The 21,694-nt window shown below is 44.8% G+C and overlaps 1 protein-coding gene across 4 annotated transcripts; it reads right to left on the reverse strand.

The window, feature by feature from the left end:
* Positions 1-13,269: 13,269 nt before the first annotated feature.
* On the reverse strand, positions 13,270-21,355 carry LOC123040190 (uncharacterized). 4 transcript variants are annotated; one of them, XR_006418083.1, is made up of 6 exons: positions 20,664-21,355; positions 19,516-19,667; positions 19,098-19,245; positions 18,835-18,989; positions 14,184-14,460; positions 13,270-14,106 (listed from the first exon to the last, which is right to left on the reverse strand). XR_006418083.1 is itself a non-coding variant. In XM_044463108.1 (4 exons), the coding sequence occupies exons 1-4, from the start codon at positions 15,840-15,842 to the stop codon at positions 14,018-14,020; spliced, it is 1,221 nt and encodes a 406-aa protein (XP_044319043.1). In that variant the 5' UTR covers positions 15,843-15,874; the 3' UTR covers positions 13,270-14,017. The 4 variants fall into 4 exon arrangements, 1 of the variants encoding a protein (XP_044319043.1); XR_006418081.1 differs by having other exon boundaries at positions 19,093-19,245; XR_006418073.1 differs by lacking the exons at positions 18,835-18,989; positions 19,098-19,245; positions 19,516-19,667; positions 20,664-21,355 and adding exons at positions 14,908-15,427; positions 15,508-15,874 and having other exon boundaries at positions 13,270-13,528; positions 13,633-14,106.
* Between the last annotated feature and the right edge of the window lie 339 nt (positions 21,356-21,694).

The following is a 21,694-nucleotide window of genomic DNA, read 5'->3' on the forward strand; positions in this document are numbered from 1 at the left end:
CATTTAAGTCTAACATACTTCCTATGCATACACATTTTATAAGCAAACAAATTATTAAGGCAAGAAAAAACTAGCATATGCAAGGAAGAAGAAAGAAACAATAGCAATCTCAACAAAAAGAGAGGTAATTTAGTAACATGAAAATTTCTACAGCCATATTTTCCTCTCTCATAATAATTACATGTAGGATCTTAATCAAATTCAACAACATAGCTATCATATAAAATTTTCTCTTCATGATCCACATGCATAAAAGTTTGACAATCTTCCAAGATAGTGGGATTAACATCAACTAAAGTCATGACCTCTCCAAACCCACTTTTATTAAAAGTTTCTTAAGATTGAACACTCTCCAAATATGTGGGATTCTTTTTTACAAGAGTTTACACTCTTCCAAACCCACTTTCAGTAATATTGCAAACATTATTATCAATTTCATATTCATCATGAGGCTTAAAGAAATTTTCAAGATCATAAGAAGCATCACCCCAATCATGATCATTACAATAAGTAGAGGACATATCAAATTCATCATCCCCAAGCTTGGGGTTTTGCATATTATTAACCCAATTGACATTAATAGAATTTATAATAACATCATTGCAATCATGCTTTTTATTCAAGGAGCTATCATGAGTCACTTTATAAATTTATTCTTCTGACAATTCATCACAATTTTAAGATTCGTGATTTTCAAGATAAACTTCATAAAGATAATCTAGAGTACTCAACTCTAGCATAATAAGATCTTTTGAAAAGATTAGCAAGTGGATGAGGATCCACATGTCTTTACTTTTCCAGTTTCTTTTTTGTTTTTGGTGTGTTGACATGAACGCAAAAAGCAAGCAAACAAGCAAAAGGCAAACGAAAAATATTTTGTATTTTTGTAAAACCGTTTTAGAAGTGGGGGACATGAAAATGAGAGGAAAATGGTAAATAATGTAAATTCAAGGAGAATGAAAGTTTATGCATGGGTACTTGGTAGTTGTTGATGATGTCTCCCCGGCAACAGAGCCAGAAATTCTTCGTGCTACTTGTGAGCTGCGTTGGGATTTCCCCGAAGAGGAGAGGATGATGAAATGCAGTAGAGATAAGTATTTCCCCCAGTTATGAAACCAAGGTTATCAATCTAGTAGTAGAACCAAGCAACGACTCGTTAACAGCACTTGCACACAAACAACAAATACTTGCAACCTAACGCACAGAGGGGTTGTCAATCCCTCAACAGTTATGTAGCGACCAGACCTCAAACGGTCCAATCTCTGTGCTCAGGTGTCATCCCTGGATCAGTAATGCTGACACCACACAGTACTTGAAGGATTTATAACAGAGTAGCAATCACACACTTATTACATCGAGTGTCTCAAAAGAGAACTCATTACAATAAATATGGCTTAAGGCCATCTAATAACGATACCAGCGGAAGGCTTGGAAGATAAGTGAGTCCATCAACTCCAACGGCATCACTGAGTATAGAACCACGACCTAAAAGCACCTTACTCGTCGTCTGAAAAGTCTGCAACATGAACGTTGCAGCCCGAAACGGGTCAGCACATGGAATATGCTGGCAATGTAACACATAGAGAGTAATGGAAGATTAAAGCTATTCTACATGCATATATGGCTGGTGGAAAGCTCTATGGTTACAGTTTTGCATAAAGCCAATTTTTCCCTACTGCAAAGGAATAAATTTTATTTAACTATCATGGTAGTTGTTAAACATTGAGTGTGGGGACACGCTCTCAATCCCAATTAAGCATCAACATTAAAACCCAACAAATTAATTAGAGTAACATGATGAGATTCACATGATAATCCAAGTACTAGATACTCAAGATGTCCATAACCAGGGACACGGCTAACCATGATTAGTTTATACACTCTGCAGAGGTTTGCGCACTTTTCCCCACAAGACTTGACCTCCACTGTTGGGATTCTCGCACTACATGATGTTTGAGAAACGGATGACCGAGACATAGTCTTTAAGAAGCGCTCACACCTTACGATCGGGTAGACCGTTACACCTACTTTCCCCTACACCTACTAGTCTACCACTGTAAGAGTATGCACAACTTAATCAACTATGCTAGAGCCCATAGTAGCTTGTGGTTGCACACGGAAGTTTCTAGTATGAATAATCTCATGATCCCTTTGAGCCTGGCTGGCGGTACAAAAGAAAAACAGGCAATCGCTGGAATACCCAGGTGCCTCAATCCACCCAGATGTGTATTTAAGTTGCCACCTTAGATAAACCATTAATTTAACAAACTCACATCTGTCATGGATACACTCACCCAATCCACGTCTACTAGCATAGCATGGCATAAGCAAACGTAGAAGTAACTCCCAAAGGTTTGATAATAAACAGGCAATAGGTACTACCTCAACTACTTCCCAAACCCACAATTTAATTAGATCCTAATTATGCAATGTGTGAGGTTTGATCTAATGCAATAAAAACTGGGTAATAGGAGGTATGATCAAAGTGTTACTTGCCTTGCTGATGATCCGGGAAACCTAGTGATTCGAAGTAGCAAGCGACGCACTCCGGGTACTCTATCGCAAACAAACAAGCATACAATAAGTACTCAACTAATGCACAGGTAAAACTTAAATAAGAGATCTAACCAGAAAGTTCAACTTAAGAACTCCGGTTGGTAAAAAGAACCAAATCGAACAAAGCAACGAAAGACAAACGGCAAAAGAAACAGGCTTTGTTTACTATTCTGGATCTAGGGCAATTTTTACAGAGGCAAAAACTTGTTTCAGTTGATTAAATGGAAAGAGGGTTTCGAGACGAAACTCCAGGCGCTTGAATCGCCTGATTCCGATAAACGAGCGAGAAGTTATACTAGAACGAAAATCGGATCAGGAATCGCGATCAGAAAAATCGCGGATTTAATCCGATAAAAAGAAAAAGACGGACAGATTAACGAACGAACGTTCGTTATCTGAATCTAAACGATGAACGCGTTTGTTAAAACGAACGAACGAGCGAACGCTTGCTAATTAAACTAAACCGGAAAAAACCGATCTATCTAAAAAACGGATCTCAAAAAACCAATGAAAAACCGAACGGTTTTCTCGAGGAAAACCGCCAGCGGCGGGGCAGCGGTCAACCTCCGGCGAGGCGGCGGCTCCAGCGGGCGGCGGCGGCGCGGCGCGCGAGGCGAGGCGGCGGCGGCGCTAGGGTTTGGGGGCGGCTCGGGCTGGGCTCCCCCGGCTTATAAGGCCGGTCGGGCTAGGTGTCCTGGTCGGACACGGCCCGATAGGTCGGTTCACGTTTTTTTAACTAACACAAATGCTCGTGCGTTGCAACGGGAGAACAAAAAACATAACACTCTTTAACCAAATAACCATGGGCTAATAAAAAAATTGGAAAGAAATTGTATCACTCAACTAATCAGGAGTATAATCTGCCATTACAGTACTGGAGATACTATCTGGGTAAGATCCCAGCCAACACGCAGTGCGTTGCTGGGAGCGACTAAGAGCGTCGCTCATGGCCAGCTTGAACTTGCGAACGAGCCACCTTCTCTATCTCCCTGGACCAAGGTAGGCTCGTTTTGACACAATGGGTGGCTACATAATTACAGTGTATAAATCAGTGTGACAAATGATAAAGTCCAGCTGCATATATAGTTATGCAAGGAAGAATAAAGCAGGTAGCATGACTCGTTATTCTCTTGAAATTGATGGCACTCAGGGTATAATAAGAGGTCAATCTGTAGATTTGTATCATTAGTAGTCCATGACTTATGATAACCATAGCAAATTGATGGTGAACTCCTAAATGAACTTATGTAACCGTTTATTACTTAGCATATCACACGTTGTTGTTCCACAAAGTAACCTCATCCAATTCCAAATAAGCTTTATGAGTCCTTTAATAAAACATTTTCTACTTAACTAATCTTACGAGCACTTTGATGATGGAAACCGAAGTCTCACCGAAAGTCTACTGCCAATATGCTTGCCAGGAAGTTCTTCAGCATTTTCAGTCTTTCCATATGAAGGGCAATACTGGCAGATGCCAATATGTTAGCCCGATAGTTTGCAGTTATGGGAAATTACTACACTATATAGGTCAGCCAATCAATGGAAAATAAATAAAGCTAAGAAAGACTATGAAAGAACACCACAACAATTCAGATGCTACAACTTGGCACTAATAAGAGGTGTGGTAACCAATAGCTTTCATCAACTACTCCTCACATGCAGGCGTCTTACTCCAAGATTGATAGTGAAAAGTGCATACCCTTGCCTTTCATAAAAGTAATTGAAACAGAATCAGTAGACAAAAATGATTCATATATCCACTAATGTGCTTTGCTATGCATCTAGGATTTTGGAACATAACCAAAAATAATAATGCACAACAGATTTCAAATAATAGTCATTTGCTCCTTGTTTCCAGAGAGGAGCTTCTGTAAAGGTGGCCATCAAATGCATGTCATTGCAAGTAATATACGTACCTCAGCGCTGCAGCACCACCGTTCTTTCATAGCTCGCCAACACAATAATAAATTCAGAAAGTGCAAAAGATAGACCTTCAAATGGTGTAATTGTCACGCCCATGTCTCCTTTAGTTCTAACTTTGAAATGCAGTACAAACAATCACTACTAATTTCCTATAGAAGTTTAAATCCTGCCACGATAAATGAATTAACATAATGAAATTCTATGCTCTGAGCACAACGCAAGAAAAGGCAGATGTGCATCTTTAATCCAATTATAAACAGAGGCTGCAATGTGTTGTTTGTCTAAACTGCCATGTTTTAGTTCGTATAACAAAATGTACAGAAGAACAAATTTATTTTACCAAAAATACCTAAGAGTTTATCGCCTCTGTTGCGACTCTAGGGAGCGTATCACATGTAACCAGTCTGGCTAGTTGTCACTTGTTAATATCAAACACTTTTAGTACAATTGCTCCAGACTCAGAGGTCAATGCCACACTCCATTTAAACAATGGTAGCTAGTCTGCCCTCTAAAAATGATTAGCATGTTATTTCTTCACCCCTTTGAATAGTACTACTCGCATTTTGTGATGCTTGAATGGGATGATAAACTTAAGAAACTTGCACCATCTCTCATTCTTTGTACGTCTTACCTTTGCAAGTCTCAAGAAGATGAGACCTCTGAATAATCAACATATATAGTACTACTGGAGGTAAACCGGCCTTATGTAGCCGGGTTGACTCTTTGAAGATTAGAAGCCCATGAAGATGTAAAGATGATAGTGCTTTATGGAGGGCCCAAAGGCGGGTTACAGTCTGTAAATGTAAACCGGCCTAGTCATGTAACTTGTATAGTAAGATAGAAAGAGAGAGGCCGAACCGGATACGTTTATAATCCGGCTTCGGGACTCTGTAGCCCGGCGGGCGTCAACCTATGTATATAAAGGGATGACCCGGCCAAGGTTTAGGGACAGACAACAACAACTCGAGAGCCAGACAAAGCGGATTTGCTCCCTGGCCTTCGAAACCCTAGCAATACCAATCACAACTAGACATAGGCTTTTACCTTCATCGAAGGGGCCGAACTAGTATAAACTCCTGTGTCCCCTTATCTGGTTTAACCCCTTTAAGCTAACCCATTGCGATGGCTCCACGACTAAGTCCTTTCACGAGGACATCTACCGTGACAAACCCACGACAGATGGCGCCCACTATGGGGCTATCGCACGATGGTTTTGAGTTCTTGAAGGGCAGCTTCGATGGACTCAAGGGATACGCTGTGGGCCGGATGACGAAGAGTCGCCGCGGCAAGCTCTACATCGACAATGTAGGATGGGGTCCCGAGGCCGATTCAATCGAATACGGGTACCGGGTCCCCTTTGGTGGGATTCATGTCTTCATCAGCAAGATCGGCGAACCGGCCCCCGAGCCGGACATCTGCACCGACATCATCGGAACGGCTCGGCGTGCAAGTTCTTCGCCGGTTCAGCCCGAGGCAAGGCATGTTTTCGTAGGTGTCGTCCATGGATCGGGGTACAAGGACGGACTGGTGTCCGATGGAGAAACCGTAGTCTGCTCTGATGATGAGTCTTCTGGAGAAACTGAATCGCTTTACCAGTTGCAGGACGACCGGATTGAGGAAGGATCCGAGGGCAACAGTATTCTGGATTCCCCCGGTCTGCCAAACCGGGCCGCCATCTTCATGGCCGGCACACAATCGGCGCCTCATTCATCTACCGTCACAGCAATGCTCTCCGGTTCAATGACGGCCACACCAGCAGGGGCAGGAAGCTCGGCGCCACCTCCGGCCCAAGTCTTGTCTGATTTGTTCGATGTTCTGGCAACATTGATGTCCGCGGAGGTAGACGTAGCAGCCAGGGATCAGCACGATGCGGAGATTGTAAAAGTGAAAGATCAGATAGCCCAGGCTAAAGCGGACCTGGCAGCCGAGAACGCCAGGATGACTACGGAGTGGGCCGAGTTGGAAGCACAGGCTTACCGAATTAGACTGGATCAGAATGCTTCAGAGGAAGTCATGAGAAGAAGGTACCGATCATGTCTCCCGTCGGTTTATGAGCCGTAGAATCTTTTCAACACGCCAGGTGCAGGAGCTGGTAACCAACCCACGCTAAACCAGGCGGGGGCGTCGGGAGTAGGAGCGCCGGTTCAGCCGCGCACGACGGACCTGCCTCGCCAGAACAACGTTGTACCATCAACGCCGCCCGGGCATTATTCCAACCTGTTGGACAACATTGTGGCCGCCGCTTCATGCCTGGCGGCCCTCCCAACCGACGGCGAGTCACCAGTTGCAGTGGAAGCGCGTCGGGCCAGGGATCTCCTTCAAATAGCACTAAATCAACAGCAAGCATATTCACACAACCGTGAGAGGATTCATTCCACTCCCCGTCCAAGCCGGAGTTATAGCAGACACGTGGAGGACGAACCGGCCGTGTCCAGTAGTGCACGTCGCCGAAATTCGCCACGAGGGAACAACCCGGCTGGGGGAGGTGCTAATGCGCAAAATGTTGTGGACCATGGCCGCGCACGTCGAGAGGCCGAGTTGACAGCTCGACACGGAGCACGACAGCATACTTCGGTTCACCCTGCCGCCTCCGTGGAGCCAGGGGCGATGTTCAGTTCCTTAGGGGTACCGTGTTTAACTCCCACTTTGCGTAATGTGCGACTACCCAAGGATTTCAAGGGACCTCGTAAGGTACCAAATTACACCGCCGATTTGCAGCCGGAGGCGTGGGTGGAGAGCTATGAGATGGCAATGGAGATGTTAGATGTGGATGAGGCGGTGTGTGCTAAATATTTCACCATGATGTTGGAAGGAACAGCTCACACTTGGTTGAAGAGCTTGCCGACCAACTCTATTGGATCATGGGCCGAACTGAAGCACCGGTTTATCCAGAACTTCAAGGATACGTGTAAGCAGCCAATGTCAATTGTAGATCTGGCCACTTGTGTCCAAGAGGAAGGGGAGTCCACGACCCGTTGGGTCAAACGGGTCTCGGCGATTTTGCATTCATCAGATCGTATCAATGCAGACACCACAGTGTTAACGTTAGAGGGCAATTGCCGTTTCAAACCATTGAAACAGAAGTTGGGAAGGCTCAAACGCCACTGCAACGACATGTCAACACTCATGGCCACTTTGGTTAAATATGTCGATTCAGATAATACCAAGGATCCGAATTTAGAGGAGGACAAACCGGAGAAGGGTAAGAAGAACGGCAATGCCAAAGGCCAACAACATAATCCGGCAGGCCATGGAAACGTCGGTAAGCGCAAGGCCGACAGTGATTTGGACTTTGTCGCAAATACCAACGTGCAGGAGAATGGCCAGTGCCGTAAAGGCAAGCAGCCCCAGAGGGGTGGAGGTCCAGGCAACAATTTGGAGTGTTTGTTAAATCAGCCCTGTCCAAAGCATGGATCGAAGGAGAAATCGGCATCACATCTCTGGAAAGATTGTTATTCATGCGGGATTTCAAGAATTCCAATATGTTCCAATATGACAGCGGCCCGCCCGGCGGTTCAGGAGGAGGTTTCCACGGGCCGGGTTACGAAGGTGGTGGTTTCGGTTCAGGGTTTCCAGGCAATCAAACCGGACACGTCAATCAAGGACACCAAGGCAACCAGGGAGGTTACAACCATCATGGGAGTCAGCAGCAGCAGCAGTCGGGTTATCAGAGCAATCCCAAACAGCTGAACAGCGGGCAATATCATGTCTTCACTACTAGTTTGTGCAAACGTGATCAGAAGCTTCACAAAAGGGCAGTCAACTCTGTTGAGCCGGCAGTACCTCAGTATTTACGCTGGTCGGAGCAACCTATTTTGTGGAGTAGAGAGGATCACTCGCCCCGGGTTGATAATCCAGGTCATTTGGCCTTGGTGGTAGCCCCTCAAGTTGGGGGATACAAGTTCACTAAAGTGCTCATGGATGGGGGAAGTAGTATCAATATTTTGTATTATGATACATTCCGCCGTATGGGGTTGACAGATAAGGATCTTAAACCGTCGAATACGGTATTTCATGGTGTGGTGCCTGGAAAGTCTGCATATCCTGTTGGTAAGATAGCTTTGGAGGTAGTTTTTGGAGATGACTACGATTCAAGGTCAGTAACGTTGGCATTTGAGGTGGTGAAGATCAAAAGTCCGTACCACGCCTTGTTTGGGCGGCCGGTTTATGCTAAGTTTATGGCAAGGCCATGTTATGTTTACCTACAGCTTAAAATGCCAGGTCATAAGGGGACTATCACAGTACATGGAAGTGGAAAGATTGCTTTGGAGTGTGAAGAAGGCGATGCGGCTTATGCTGAGTCGGTTTGTGCCATGGATGAGTTAAAATTCTATAAGGAGCAAGTTGATCCGGCAGACATGACCTTCTTAAAAAAGCCAACTACGGAATATGATCCAGCATTGAAGTTCAAATCAGCTACAGACACTAAGATAGTTTACTTTGTCCCTGGTGATTCATCCAAATAGTTCAGCGTCAGCGCTAACCTGGATCCCAAATAGGAAAGCGCGCTCATCGAGTTCATCCGTGAGAATCGGGACATCTTTGCATGGAAACCTTCTAACATGCCAGGTGTACCGCGAGAACTCGCTGAGCACACACTCAACATTGATCCTAAATTCAAACCGGTCCGATAGTTCCTCCGCCGTTTCAACGAGGAAAGACGCAAGGCTATAGGTGAAGAGGTAGCCCGTTTGTTGGCTGCTGGGTTTATTGTTGAAGTTTTTCATCCAGAGTGGTTAGCCAATCCGGTGTTGGTTCTTAAGAAAAACAGCACTTGGCGCATGTGTGTGGACTACACAAATTTAAACAAGGCTTGCCCTGCAGACCCGTTTGCTCTCCCTCGCATTGATCAGATAATTGACGCTACGGCGGGTTGTGACCGTTTGTGTTTTTTGGATGCTTACTCTGGTTATCATCAGATCAAAATGGCAGTTAAGGACCAGGAGAAGACAGCCTTTATAACTCCCTTTGGAGCCTTCTGCTATGTTTCCATGCCCTTTGGACTCAAGAGTGCCCAGGAAACTTACCAGCGATGTGTTCAGAATTGCCTTTATAAGCAAATTGGGCGCAATGTTCATGCGTATGTGGATGATATTATGGTCAAATCTAGAAAGGAGGGGACATTGATAGATGATCTACGGGAAACCTTTGACAATCTCCAGGCTTACAAGATGATGCTCAATCCAGAGAAGTGTGTTTTCGGTGTCCCGGCAGGCAAGCTCTCAGGCTTTCTGGTTTCAAACAGAGGCATTGAGGCTAATCCGGAAAAGATTGCAGCAATTACGTCCTTGGCTAAACCGGCGTGTATTAACTATGTGCAACGTCTGGCCGGCCGAATTACAGCCTTGAGCCGGTTTATCAGCCGCCTTGGAGAGAAAGGCCATCCCCTTATATCAGATGCTCAAGAAAACAGATAACTTTGTCTGGAGTGAGGCAGCTGATAAGGCATTTGAAGATCTGAAGAGGCGGCTAGTGGAACCGCCCGTGCTGGCAGCACCGATCGATAAAGAGCCATTATTATTATATGTGGCTGCTAATGCCCGGGCTGTCAGCATAGCCATTGTGGTAGAGCGCAAGGAGCCTGGCAAAGAGTATCTGGTTCAACGGCCAGTTTATTATATCAGTGAGGTGCTCATTGAGTCAAAGCAGAGGTATCCATATTGGAAGAAACTGGTGTATGGGGTGTTTATGGCAAGCCGGAAGCTCAAACACTATTTTCAGGGCCATCCTATCACAGTGGTCAGTTCAGCTCCTCTGGGCAACATCATTTAAAACAGAGAGGCAACTGGCCGGATTGCCAAGTGGGCCATTGAGCTTGGACCTCACGGGCTCAAATATATACCCCGCACGGCGATCAAGTCCCAGGCACTCGTAGATTTCATCAACGATTGGACGGAGTTACAGGCACCTGAGGAGAAACCAGATAATACGTATTGGACTATTCATTTTGATGGGTCCAGACAGTTAGAGGGTTCGGGGGCTGAAGTCGTATTAACTTCGCCACGAGGTGACAAGTTTTGTTATGTCCTCCGTTTAATGTTCCCTTGTACTAACAATGCAGCTGAATATGAGGCTTTACTCCACGGTCTTCGGATGGCTAAAGAGATGAATTTGAGCCGGGTTAAGTGCTTCGGCGATTCAGATCTAGTGACTCAGCAAGTGTTTGGCACTTGGGATTCTAAGGACCCACTCATGGCTGCATATCGGCGAGAGGTGGACGCAGTGGCTGGTCACTTTAAAGGTTATCAGGTGGACCATATAGACCGGCGGAATAATGAAGCGGCGGACGCTTTAAGTCGTCTTGGTTCCCAACGTAAACCGGTTCCGCCCAATGTCTTTCTTGATGTATTGCACAATCCGTCAGTCAAAATACCAACCGAAGAAGATTTGGCTATTCCTGATCCAGAGGCTCACCTGGTGGCAGCTCTGCATGCCATACCGGATTGGACGATCCCATATCTGGATTACATGAACCGGGGCGAGTTACCAGCTGAGGAAACGTTGGCTCGACTGATAATCCGGCGGTCCAATTCCATGACCATACTCAACGGGGAGTTACATCGTTACAGTGTTTCAGGAGCAATTCAGCGATGCGTTTCTCCTCAAGAAGGTTGTGAGATTTTGCGAGAAATTCATGAAGGGGATTGTGGTCACCACGCCGGTTCAAAGTCGTTGGTTGCCAAAGCTTTTCGCCATAGTTTTTACTGGTTGACGGCGCATGTTGATGCGGAGAATTTAGTCAAAAGATATGATGGATGTCAAAAGTTTGCCCACCGTGCGCACGTTCCGGCTCAAGAGTTGCAGATGATTCCAATTACGTGGCCGTTTGCAACTTGGGGGCTGGATATGGTTGGACCCTTCAAGCGCTCCAAGGACAAGAAGACCCATCTGTTAGTAGAAGTTAATAAATTCACTAAATGGGTAGAGGCAGAGCCAGTCAGCAAGTGTGATGCAGCCACGGCGGTTCAATTCATCAAAAAGGTGATATTCCGGTTTGGCTTTCCACATAGCATTATAACAGATAATGGTACTAACTTATCAAAAGGAGAGATGGAAGAATTCTGTCAACGTGAGCACATCCGGCTTGATCTAGCGTCAGTGGCTCACCCCCAATCTAATGGTCAAGCGGAAAGGGCAAATCAAGAAATTCTACGGGGTATCAAACCAAGGCTTATGGTTCCCTTAAAGCGGACGTCGGGTTGTTGGGTCGAGGAGCTACCTTCTGTGTTATGGAGCATCAACACCACATCCAATAGGTCTACGGGTTACACGCCTTTCTTCATGGTTTATGGAGCGAAGGCGGTTCTTCCTAGTGACATCCGTCACGATTCACCCCGTGTGGCAGCTTATGTTGAAGCTGATAATGAGAAGGCACGTCAGGATTCTCTGGACCTGTTGGATGAAGAGCGGGATCTTGCAGCAGCACGTTCGGCGATTTATCAACAAGATCTTTGACGTTATCATAGCCGCGGGTTAAAACTAGAACCTTTCAAGAAGGTGATTTGGTGCTCCGGCTCATCCAGGATCAGACTGATATGCACAAGTTATCCCCCCTTGGGAAGGACCCTTTGTGGTCAGCAAAAATCTGCACAACAGATCCTACTACCTCATTGATGTTCGAGAGCATGAAGACTCACGTCAATCGGAGGAGGAGACAAAGCGGCCATGGAACATAGCTCTCCTTCGGCCTTACTATACTTGAAGCCATAGGCTCTTCACCTGTACATATTTACGACAGTGTATATACCATATAATAAACCGGAGCCTCCGTTATAAGCGGGGTATCTGTTCTTTCTTATGTCATATGTGTGCTTTTACAAGTTAACGGTCAAAGCGGAGTCTTTGTTAAACCGACTTTAGCAGCTGCATAAAGATAAAGAAAATCACTAGGGGGCTTGGTCATGTTTGAACCACAGCTACACCTCTTGATAGGCATTTCAGCCACACAAGGAAAAATTTGTGGAGCCAAAGAGAGTATTGTACACAGTACAAACTCAAACATAGGCACACGCTGAGCATCGCTCACAAAGTTACTTGGGGGCTCTTTTTTGCAAAGCAACAAAGTGTTGAAAGGACCCTCGTAACTAGCTATCAAGCCACGGCTTGGAAGCCTGGTGTATTCACCTAAAATCCCGGGTTAACCTGCCTTCATCAAGTAAGCCACTCCTATCCAGGTAATCCTGGCATGACCCATCGAACGTTTGACAAGTCAATCTTTTACAGACCCTGAACTTGTCACAGTTAAAACGATGATTGGTTAATTGGAGGCCCATCTTAAAAGGCTTTGTTAAATGGTTTAACTCAGAGGCCTGGCAGCCCATGAAAAGCCTCGATTTGGAGCCTGGCAGCTCGTAAAAAGCCTCGCATACTTTCCTATTTGAATTTTGTTTGTTGACAATCATAAGTATTTTTTGATAAACCAACGTCCTTGACCCGGCTTGCTTTCCAACCACCAGTTGTTGGCACATGATCAATTATAAACCGGTGATCATTGACCCGGTCTGGTTTGACTAAATCACCAGTATTATAAAGAAAATCCAGTAGTTATACCGGTCCGATTTAATAGATAGACCAGCATTATGAAGATGAAATTATCAAACGTATCGGGTTGGTGTTAAACACCTTTGCTGTATACACATTTGGTCAATCAATGAGGTATGTTCTGTACATTATTTTTTGTACAAACACTTGATTATTCAGCTAAAGTACTATATACTTCTTGGATATTATGACGTGTTTAGCGGTAAACTGCTAGACACTTTTAAGTTTTTTGGACACAGGAAGGCAAGTCATCATAGGCTATGCATAAAATATATCCTGAATGGCGGCACAGATTTTCACAAAGCGTTATGAAACATGCTCGATGGCATGGCAGATAAACAAAGTTTCAGCTATCCTATTACATGAAGCTTCAAAGCGGTTCAAACAGTGCCATTGTTTTTCACAGTAGCCATATAAACCAGCGACCGGATCAGGATTCTTCATCACGACGGTTTGACGGTTGCGGATTAGTTGGTGTCGGCACTTCTTCATCCCTCCCTAGCCGCTGGAAATCAGCCGTTGACCAATCAATTCCGGTTAAAGCTTGGAACACTGCTTCCTCATGGATAAGATCAGAAGAGTTAATATCAGGGGCATAAGTGTGCTTACGAATCGGAGGCACAAGTTCTTCGACTTCATGGATATCGGTCGGCTGTCTTTTTCCTTCTGCATCATAAAACGATTGAAAATGGGACAAATCGGTGTCCTCAGCCAATTTGCTGGCCGCTGGCCGCATCTGTTTGGTCAGCCGTCGAAGATCATCATTGTCAAAGTTTGAACTGTCTTCTTTAACGCCTGAATATCCTTTAATGATATCCTTCGCTTCAAGGTCTGGAATCCAGGCCTTGGCTCGAATAAGGGCGGTTAATGCTCCTGCTCTCGCAGCGGCTCTTTTCAACTCGAAAATATGTGCCGGTAACATGCCCAGCTTCTCAAGGGTCTCCTTAATCAACGTTGGCGCCGGATTGTTATAAGCCGATGTACTAATGGCTCGCTAAGATCCAGAGTATAGCTGCTCAACCAATGTATATGCCACTTTGAGCTTCATCCGCATATCTGCACCAAGATGAGTGATCCGAATTCCTGCCAAAGATTTTATCAACATTTTGGTCAGTTTTAAGATTCATTGACTGGTGCAACGTACATAAGCAAACACTTACCAAAGATAGCAGAGGTCATAGCGTTGATTTGGCGCTTCAAACCGGCTAGTTCTTCAACCACCAGTTTCAGGGCTTCCTCGGCATCTATAGCTCTTTTGGTCAAACCGACTTTTTCGGTTTCCCATTCAGCAAGATCTTGGTTGAAAGATTCTTTCAATTTTTCCATTCCGTCCAGGGCCTGCGTCAGCTCCTCTTTCTCTTTTGCAGCTTCGGCTTGTTGAGACTTCACATTTTCTTGCAAGTCAGAGTTTTGGGCATCTTTGCTTCTCAGTTCGGCCTGCAACATTGAAGGTATATTCAACAAAACAACATATTTATGCACTAAGTATAAAGCATATAACAAGTTATCAACTTCATACTTGGGGGCTAATGCCTATTTGCTCTCAAATACTACCCTCTATACAAGTCTCCAGAACAATGCAAGCATTATCCTTGACACTTGGGGGCTAATGTACATTTGTTCTAAACCAGCGGTGTGGATTAAAAACCGGATTAACTTGCCAAGTTAAACTGGCCTTTGGGGGCTATGCTACAGAACATTATCTAATTTTTTCAAACATGAGTCTTATCTATGATTGAGGACACACCTTTGCAAGGATTAATGATGGGATGCTTGAAGTGTTACAAAGACCCGGTTTATGATTAACAATCATAAAACGACTCTTAGAGGCTACTTGGAATAGTATTTCAGCTATAAATCAATGTACAAGGGAGAAGCATTTACCTCATATCGTTCTTTCATCAAATTCACCAAACCGGCTTCATAATCCCGGTTTGAGTGCAGACGGTTTAAGAAGTCGGAATGAAGCTCATCGACGTTAGGATGAGCATAGTTTGATAAGTCGTTGCTCCATTTACCTTTATCCCTGGCAATTTGCTCTTCTTTGGCACTATGTTGAGCCAAAATGACGGGGTGACCAGGAGAGTTGTGGCCTGTTCCAGTAATAATAACATCGTCACCTTGGCCTTCAGGATTTTTGGTGGATGATGATGGAATTTCAGTGTCTTTCATTGGATTAGCCCGGTTTGGTTCTGCCGGTTCAGTATCAGGGGCGGCAGGCTCAGCTTCTGTTGGTTCGTCAATATGTTGGCCGTCATGGGGCGGATCATCAAAAGTTGTTTCAGGATGGAGGCCTTCCGGTTCACCAGTCTGCTCCGATTCACCTCTTGGTTCTTCTTCTTCGGCAACAGGGTCTTCTGGCGGATTGGTGACCCGAGCTTTCTTGCTGGGTCTGGCTTTGGCCCTGCAAACAGAATAAAAAGGATTAACATCCTGTTCAAAAGATGTAGGGCGCATTGAAAGGAATGGTTTTTCATAACTCACCCGGCCACAGTTTTCAAAGGGGGGAGTTGAGTTGCTGTCGATTCACCAGAAGAGCAAGGAGGTGTCACCTGATAATTTGAATCAGACGGATTAAGAGGTTGTCTGAAATAACCTGCCTTGGAGTAAGAATGGTCAGAACTAGAAGAGACCTCAGACCGGCGCTTCCGAACCGGAGTATCAGGTAAACCGGTAGAGGTGACCAGTTGGCCACTGTGTCGGGTTGTCCAGCGAGCTTCATGCTGTTGAGTCTTCAAAATAAATGTTGGATCCAAGTGAGCAAGAGGATGAGAAAAGTTTACTTTCCGGATTGCTTGGCGAGTTTTTTGTGTTGGCATAGAGTCTGAACCGGAGAAAAGGGTAATTACCTCTACGTCATCAGCCTGACTAGCTTCTGCCTCCTCCTGAGAAAGATCATTGTTAACAAGATGCATAAAAAGAGAGCCAAGTGAGTCAAGTTCTACCTCAACCTATGGGTCATCAGTATCATCATCAAGTTCCATATTAATCCGGTCAGCCGTTTTCCGCTTTGACGTCTGTTTTACGGCTTTGGTCTTCGGGCGGGTTGGTTTGACCACTTTGTCTCCAGTTGGCTTTGCCGCTTTCTTTATGGATTTCCGTTTCGAGAAAGGGTCATCACCCTATATATATATATATATATATATATATATATATATAAAGAAGAAGGGTTACAGCTTGTATAAGTTAAAGGTATTAGAGATGAAGAGGAAGTGTAATGCTTACAGCAGGCGGTTTATTCTTGGTATAGAAGGGACTCAGGCCAGTTTGACTATAGACCAGTTCCGATTCATTCAGAATTTTCTTTACACCTTCAGTAATTTCTTCCTCAGATAATTGGATGTTGCAGTGGCGTTGAGGATCGTCAACTTCACCGGTATATTCTCACATTAAACCGGGATGCCGGCTTAGCGGCAAGATACTCCAGGATATCCAACAGCGCACAAAATCCACACTTGTTAAACCGTTTGCCATAAAGGCCCGGAGCTTGGCGATTTGAGGAGCGTATTTTGCCCTTTCTGAAGAGCTCAGGCGTTGTGGCATTGGGTGAGTATTGGATAATCTATGATCACGGAAGGCGGGGAGGGGATTTTCATCCTCAGGCGAAGTGTCTCTGCAATAGAACCATGTTTGGTTCCATTCCTTTGGGTGGCTATGGTGTTTGGCATGAGGAAATTCCACTTCTTTCCGCTTTTGAATCGAGACACCACCAGGCTCTGTGTTCGGGCCATTCACAAACTCTGTGCGCCGGTTTAAGTGAAAGAAATCCCGGAACAATTCTGCAGTTGGTTCTTCTTGTAAATAGACTTCACAGAAGACTTGGAAATTGCATAAGTTGGAGATTGAGTTGGGACCAATATCTTGTGGATGTAGTTGGAAGCTGGCAAGCACATCTCGATAAAAATTTTGACCCTGGCGGTTTGAAACCACGGCCTATATGGTCAACAAAGATTATCACCTCGCCTTGTCTTGGGGTTGGAGGATTCTCTATTCCTGGAACTCACCATTTGATCTCAGTTTTCTTAGGCAGAGAGCCGATGCTAACCATCTCATTCAATTGAGCCTCAGTAACCCGGGAACGAGCCCAGTTGTAGGCAGTGAATTGTTTGGCCATTGCAAAGCGAACAATCTGAAAATGAAAGGTCGGTTTATAAATTATGCATGATTATACAATAGAGGCAAGGGAGTAAGAAACATGCTGATATGATAAATGGTACAACTCGGAGACTAGTATAATGAGAGAGAAAGGTAATGCTAGCACAGGGTTGATCAGACACTGTTAAACCGGAGCATAATTATGAAGGTAACATGCTCTTCCGGTTTATCAGAGGGCTAATGGCATAGACTATTTATACAATGTTAAACCGCTTATATTGGTGCGAGGAGGAACGGATCTCACAGGAACATAGAAACAGATCTCACAGTGATGTATAAAACTTTCAGATCTAAAGATAAGACAGAAAAGCAAAAATAATTGGATCTTGAAGGGGTGCAGAACTGAAGCAACTTTTGACAGACTAGATCAGTTCTTTGCGCATAAGGATTTGTGATGACCATGGTAGGTAAGCTACGGCAAGAGATGCATCAAGCATGAAGTGTCCATCTATTAAAGAAAGAACAGGGAAGAATAGCACTGATGAACTTCGGAAGAACTGCGAAGAATGTCAAAACCCTAGAACAGATCTATGGTGAAAAAAGCAGAGAACTTACCGGAGCTCGTGAGGAAGCGGAAGGGCGCCGCAGTGTTCTGGTGCGTTCAGGGTGATGCAGCAGCCAAGGTCGAAGCAGAGGCGACGGTCGACGGTGGCGGCGGAGCTCCAGAGGCTGAGCGGCGCGAGGAAGACGACGCGAAGAGGCACAGGGGGAAACGGTGAAAATGACCCCTCGGTCCTATTTATAAGACGAAGTGATAAAATGGCAAGTACGGGAATCGAGGAGCCCAAAAATGGGTAAGTTAATAAAGGTGTCGCCTCGATGACTGGATATATATTAAATGAAGGAAATCTCCGACATCAATGGATGGATGACGTCAGGGCAGTTTATCGTAATTTTGAAGTATGACGTCATGGCGGTTTACAAGATCAAAAATGAAGATAAGAGAGAAGATTTTTTCTAAAATGTGGAAGATTGACATGAACAAGTTCAAACCAATATGGGGCCTAATATTGGGGATATTACTACTGGAGGTAAACCGGCCTTATGTAGCCGGGTTGACTCTTTGAAGATTAGAAGCCCATGAAGATGTAAAGATGATGGCGCTTTACGGAGGGCCCAAAGGCGGGTTACAGTCTGTAAATGTAAACCGGCCTAGTCATGTAACTTGTATAGTAAGATAGAAAGAGAGAGGCCGAACCGGATACGTTTATAATCCGGCTTCGGGACTCTGTAGCCCGGCGGGCGTCAACCTATGTATATAAAGGGACGACCCGGCCGCGGTTTAGGGACAGACAACAACAACTCGAGAGCCAGACAAAGCGGATTCACTCCCTGGCCTTCGAAACCCTAGCAATACCAATCACAACTAGACATAGGCTTTTACCTTCATCGAAGGGGCCGAACTAGTATAAACTCCCGTGTCCCCTTGTCCGATTTAACCCCTTTAAGCTAACCCGTTGCGATGGCTCCACGACTAAGTCCTTTCACGAGGACATCTGTCGTGACAAACCCACGACAGTACTCGTACAAAAGAAATAATATAATTGGTTCTGGACAAAAATCATTGGGTAAAGGCGATGTGATTTATTTTCATTACGAAGTAATGCACCAATAGAAACCAGCCCTACTATCAAGCTACTAGATGAGATGACTTACCGAAAAAACTATCAACCTACTGGATGAGATGAATTACTTGAAGAATGCCTTGCTCTTAACCTGGTGCTCCAACCTCTCATGGACTAAAAAGGGCAACCTGGTGCATGTAGCTCCCGCTTGCACAGGGTCCAGGGAAGGGTCCGACCTCTCATGGACTAAAAGAAACAAAAAGATCAAGATAAAAACACCCAACTGCATGCAATTTATTATTTTATAGGCTTGTTGATTGATTCACAAATGAGGAAATGTCGAATGGACCTTACTGGACTGCAGGAGGACGCTTAAGGCGAGCTTGGGGCTGAGCACACCACTGAGCACCATCTTGTCCAGTGTCTCCATGAGGGCCCTACCAATAGCTGACCACCAATACATCTCGAACACCACCAACGTCCCTCTTCTGACCCCCACTCCCTGCCAATCAACATTATCATAAGTTAGAACAGGACCAACAATCTCAGTAAGACTGACCACAGAGTCATGCTAGAACCCCAAAAAAGGTCGAGCAGCAAGGGGCACAAGGGCACGAGCAAACGCATGTATTCCCCCACCATTAATTCCCTTGAATACTTGGATAGATAGATAGTGCATTGAGAACATGATTCAAAATAAAAGTAATGTGTACACCTGATATCCTAATTCACAAGAATTTAGCTTCTGTAGTTAAAGAAAACTAACATGTACCTCGACTGTCCAAGAGCACACAATAGTCACAAATCAGAACCATGTCCCCTTCTATTTATGATCTGGTACAAAGGAGCAACACCTTCATATCGATTGGCTCTTCAAGCTGTTTTCTGAACCCTCAAAGTCTGAATCAGCCCATGTGCAATTTTCTACGGTGCAAATGAAGAGGCAGTATGTGTAAGCAATTTGACTGCAAGATGAAGGTTCACTACATCACCTAATTATAGAAAAGTGTCTAGTGGTCTTCCTTCTTGAATCATAAGGAGCAAACCATGAAGAGAAAGCTTTCCTTTATTGAACTAAACTGGAACTCAAGAGGTCTATAATCTGAACGAAAAAACTTGCTTTGTTGGAGGGGGGGTGGCTGCACCAAATGAGTAGCCTAGCATGTGCACCACCGTAGCTTGGAAGGATATGCTTAGAGGCCAGGTCTGATAGAGGCTGGAACACACATTCGAGCCATGGTTCTGACGCACAGCAGCGAGGCCATATCTCGGCCACATCATCTCAAAGCGACACATAAGACAAACAAAAAGGAAATTCAAATCGCACTTGTTCCTACTCCCTCCATTCCAAAATATAGTGCGCCCGCGCTTCCCGAGGTCCAACTTTGACCATAAATTTAACTAACAAGACCAACTGCAGCGGGAGAAAAAATTATATAATTGAAAACTTCTTTCGAATACGAATTCACTGATATCATTTTGGCTCCCGCCGCAATCGGTCTTGGTAGTTAAATTTACGGTCAAAGTTGAAGCACGTGGATAGAGGAAGCACTACATTGTGGAATGGAGGGAGTACTATATATCTGCAGATCACAGACCATGGCTTCACAAGCTTCCGCCGCTCTAGCACATATGCCCCTTCGAGGTTCAACTATCATTATTCTCTTGTGTACAATCAGGACAAGAATACTCTGTATTTTCTAATCCTTAAAAAAATTGTAGTCAGCAAAGCCTATACATGGAAGCTCATCCACAAACTACTCGAGAGAGAGAAAAAAACACCTATTTGGAGTTCAGAAAAACAAGCTGGGCTAGGAAAGCCTCCTCAATTGCTGCGCGAAACTTGCTTGAGTTGAGATTATACAGAGGTTAAACCTGAAACTTAGTGGAAGTAAGAGGACTTCAGACATCACAACACACCTTCCTGACCGAGCGGCGGCCTCCCGGATCTGTCGAGGTCGAGGAGGTTGGGGAAGGGCCATCAGATCAAAGCCAAGGAGGGGGCTGAGCGTGGCTGGCGACCCAGGCGCTAAGAAGGAGGACCGAGGCGAGGTCTCTGACCTGGCAGCCGATGGCGAGAGACAGGGCAAGGGCCAGGTCGAGCCACAACGCGAGAGCGCCGGGAGGCGCAAGGCAGGCAAGCGGTGGAGGATCCTTCCTTCTTATGGCCGCCAAGTCCAATCCGGGTCGGGCACTCCATGATTTTGTGTTGGAGACGGACTCCAACTCGATCCAAATCAGAGAAGAACAGCACTGGAGCAAGAGGTTGGAGATTGAGGAGACTGCAGGAGACGCCGGAGAAGCTTAGGAGCGGATATTGAGGGGAAGGAAAAGAGGGCGCTGACGGCCGGAGAAGAAGACCGGCGGGCCGGCGGCGGCACCATACCGTACAGATCGAGGAGCATGGAAGGAAGCCGTGTCTTTATTCAAGGATTCAATTGCACTTTAAAAAGAACCGCGGGTTGAATATACTAAACAACGGGGAGTTTTATGCAAAAACGAAACGTTTTTGAAGAATCCACTTAGAAAGGGACTGCGGGTTGAATGCTTTAAATAACAAGGACGTTTTTGTAAAAACACCGTGACGGTGAATCCAGAGACTTAATCCGTGCTTTATTATTAGGGAGAGATAATTACGCTCAGAAAAAAAACAAAAGGAATACTAAACGGACTCCAAAAATTTCAGAATAAATTTTCCCCGGCTTCTAAAATCAAGCCGCATAGGATGAACATTTATTTGGGGCCTAAATGCAATTTTGGAAAACGCGCATTTTTCCTAAATTCAAATAAAATAGCAAATAAAACCAAAATAAAATCTTATTTGATTTTTTATTAAATCCTCAATATTTCTTTATTTTAGGAAAGTCATTTTATTCCCTCTCTCATATTTTTGTAATAGAAATAATTGAAGATAAAATAAATAAAATCAAATTATCCTATTTCCAAAATTT

This window comes from Triticum aestivum, chromosome 1A (assembly GCF_018294505.1).
Source record: "Triticum aestivum cultivar Chinese Spring chromosome 1A, IWGSC CS RefSeq v2.1, whole genome shotgun sequence".
Taxonomy (NCBI): domain Eukaryota; kingdom Viridiplantae; phylum Streptophyta; class Magnoliopsida; order Poales; family Poaceae; genus Triticum; species Triticum aestivum.

Bases quoted from the DNA above. Each gene is read 5' to 3' on its own strand.
- LOC123040190 (XM_044463108.1), bottom strand. From the start codon at position 15,842: ATGCCAACACAAAAAACTCGCCAAGCAATCCGGAAAGTAAACTTTTCT. The intron at 15,428-15,507 runs GTGAGTTATGAA...TTCTGTTTGCAG, and splicing joins CCTTTGAAAACTGTGGCCGG to GGCCAAAGCCAGACCCAGCA. The intron at 14,107-14,183 runs GTAAGTGTTTGC...AATCTTTGGCAG, and splicing joins TATGACCTCTGCTATCTTTG to GAATTCGGATCACTCATCTT.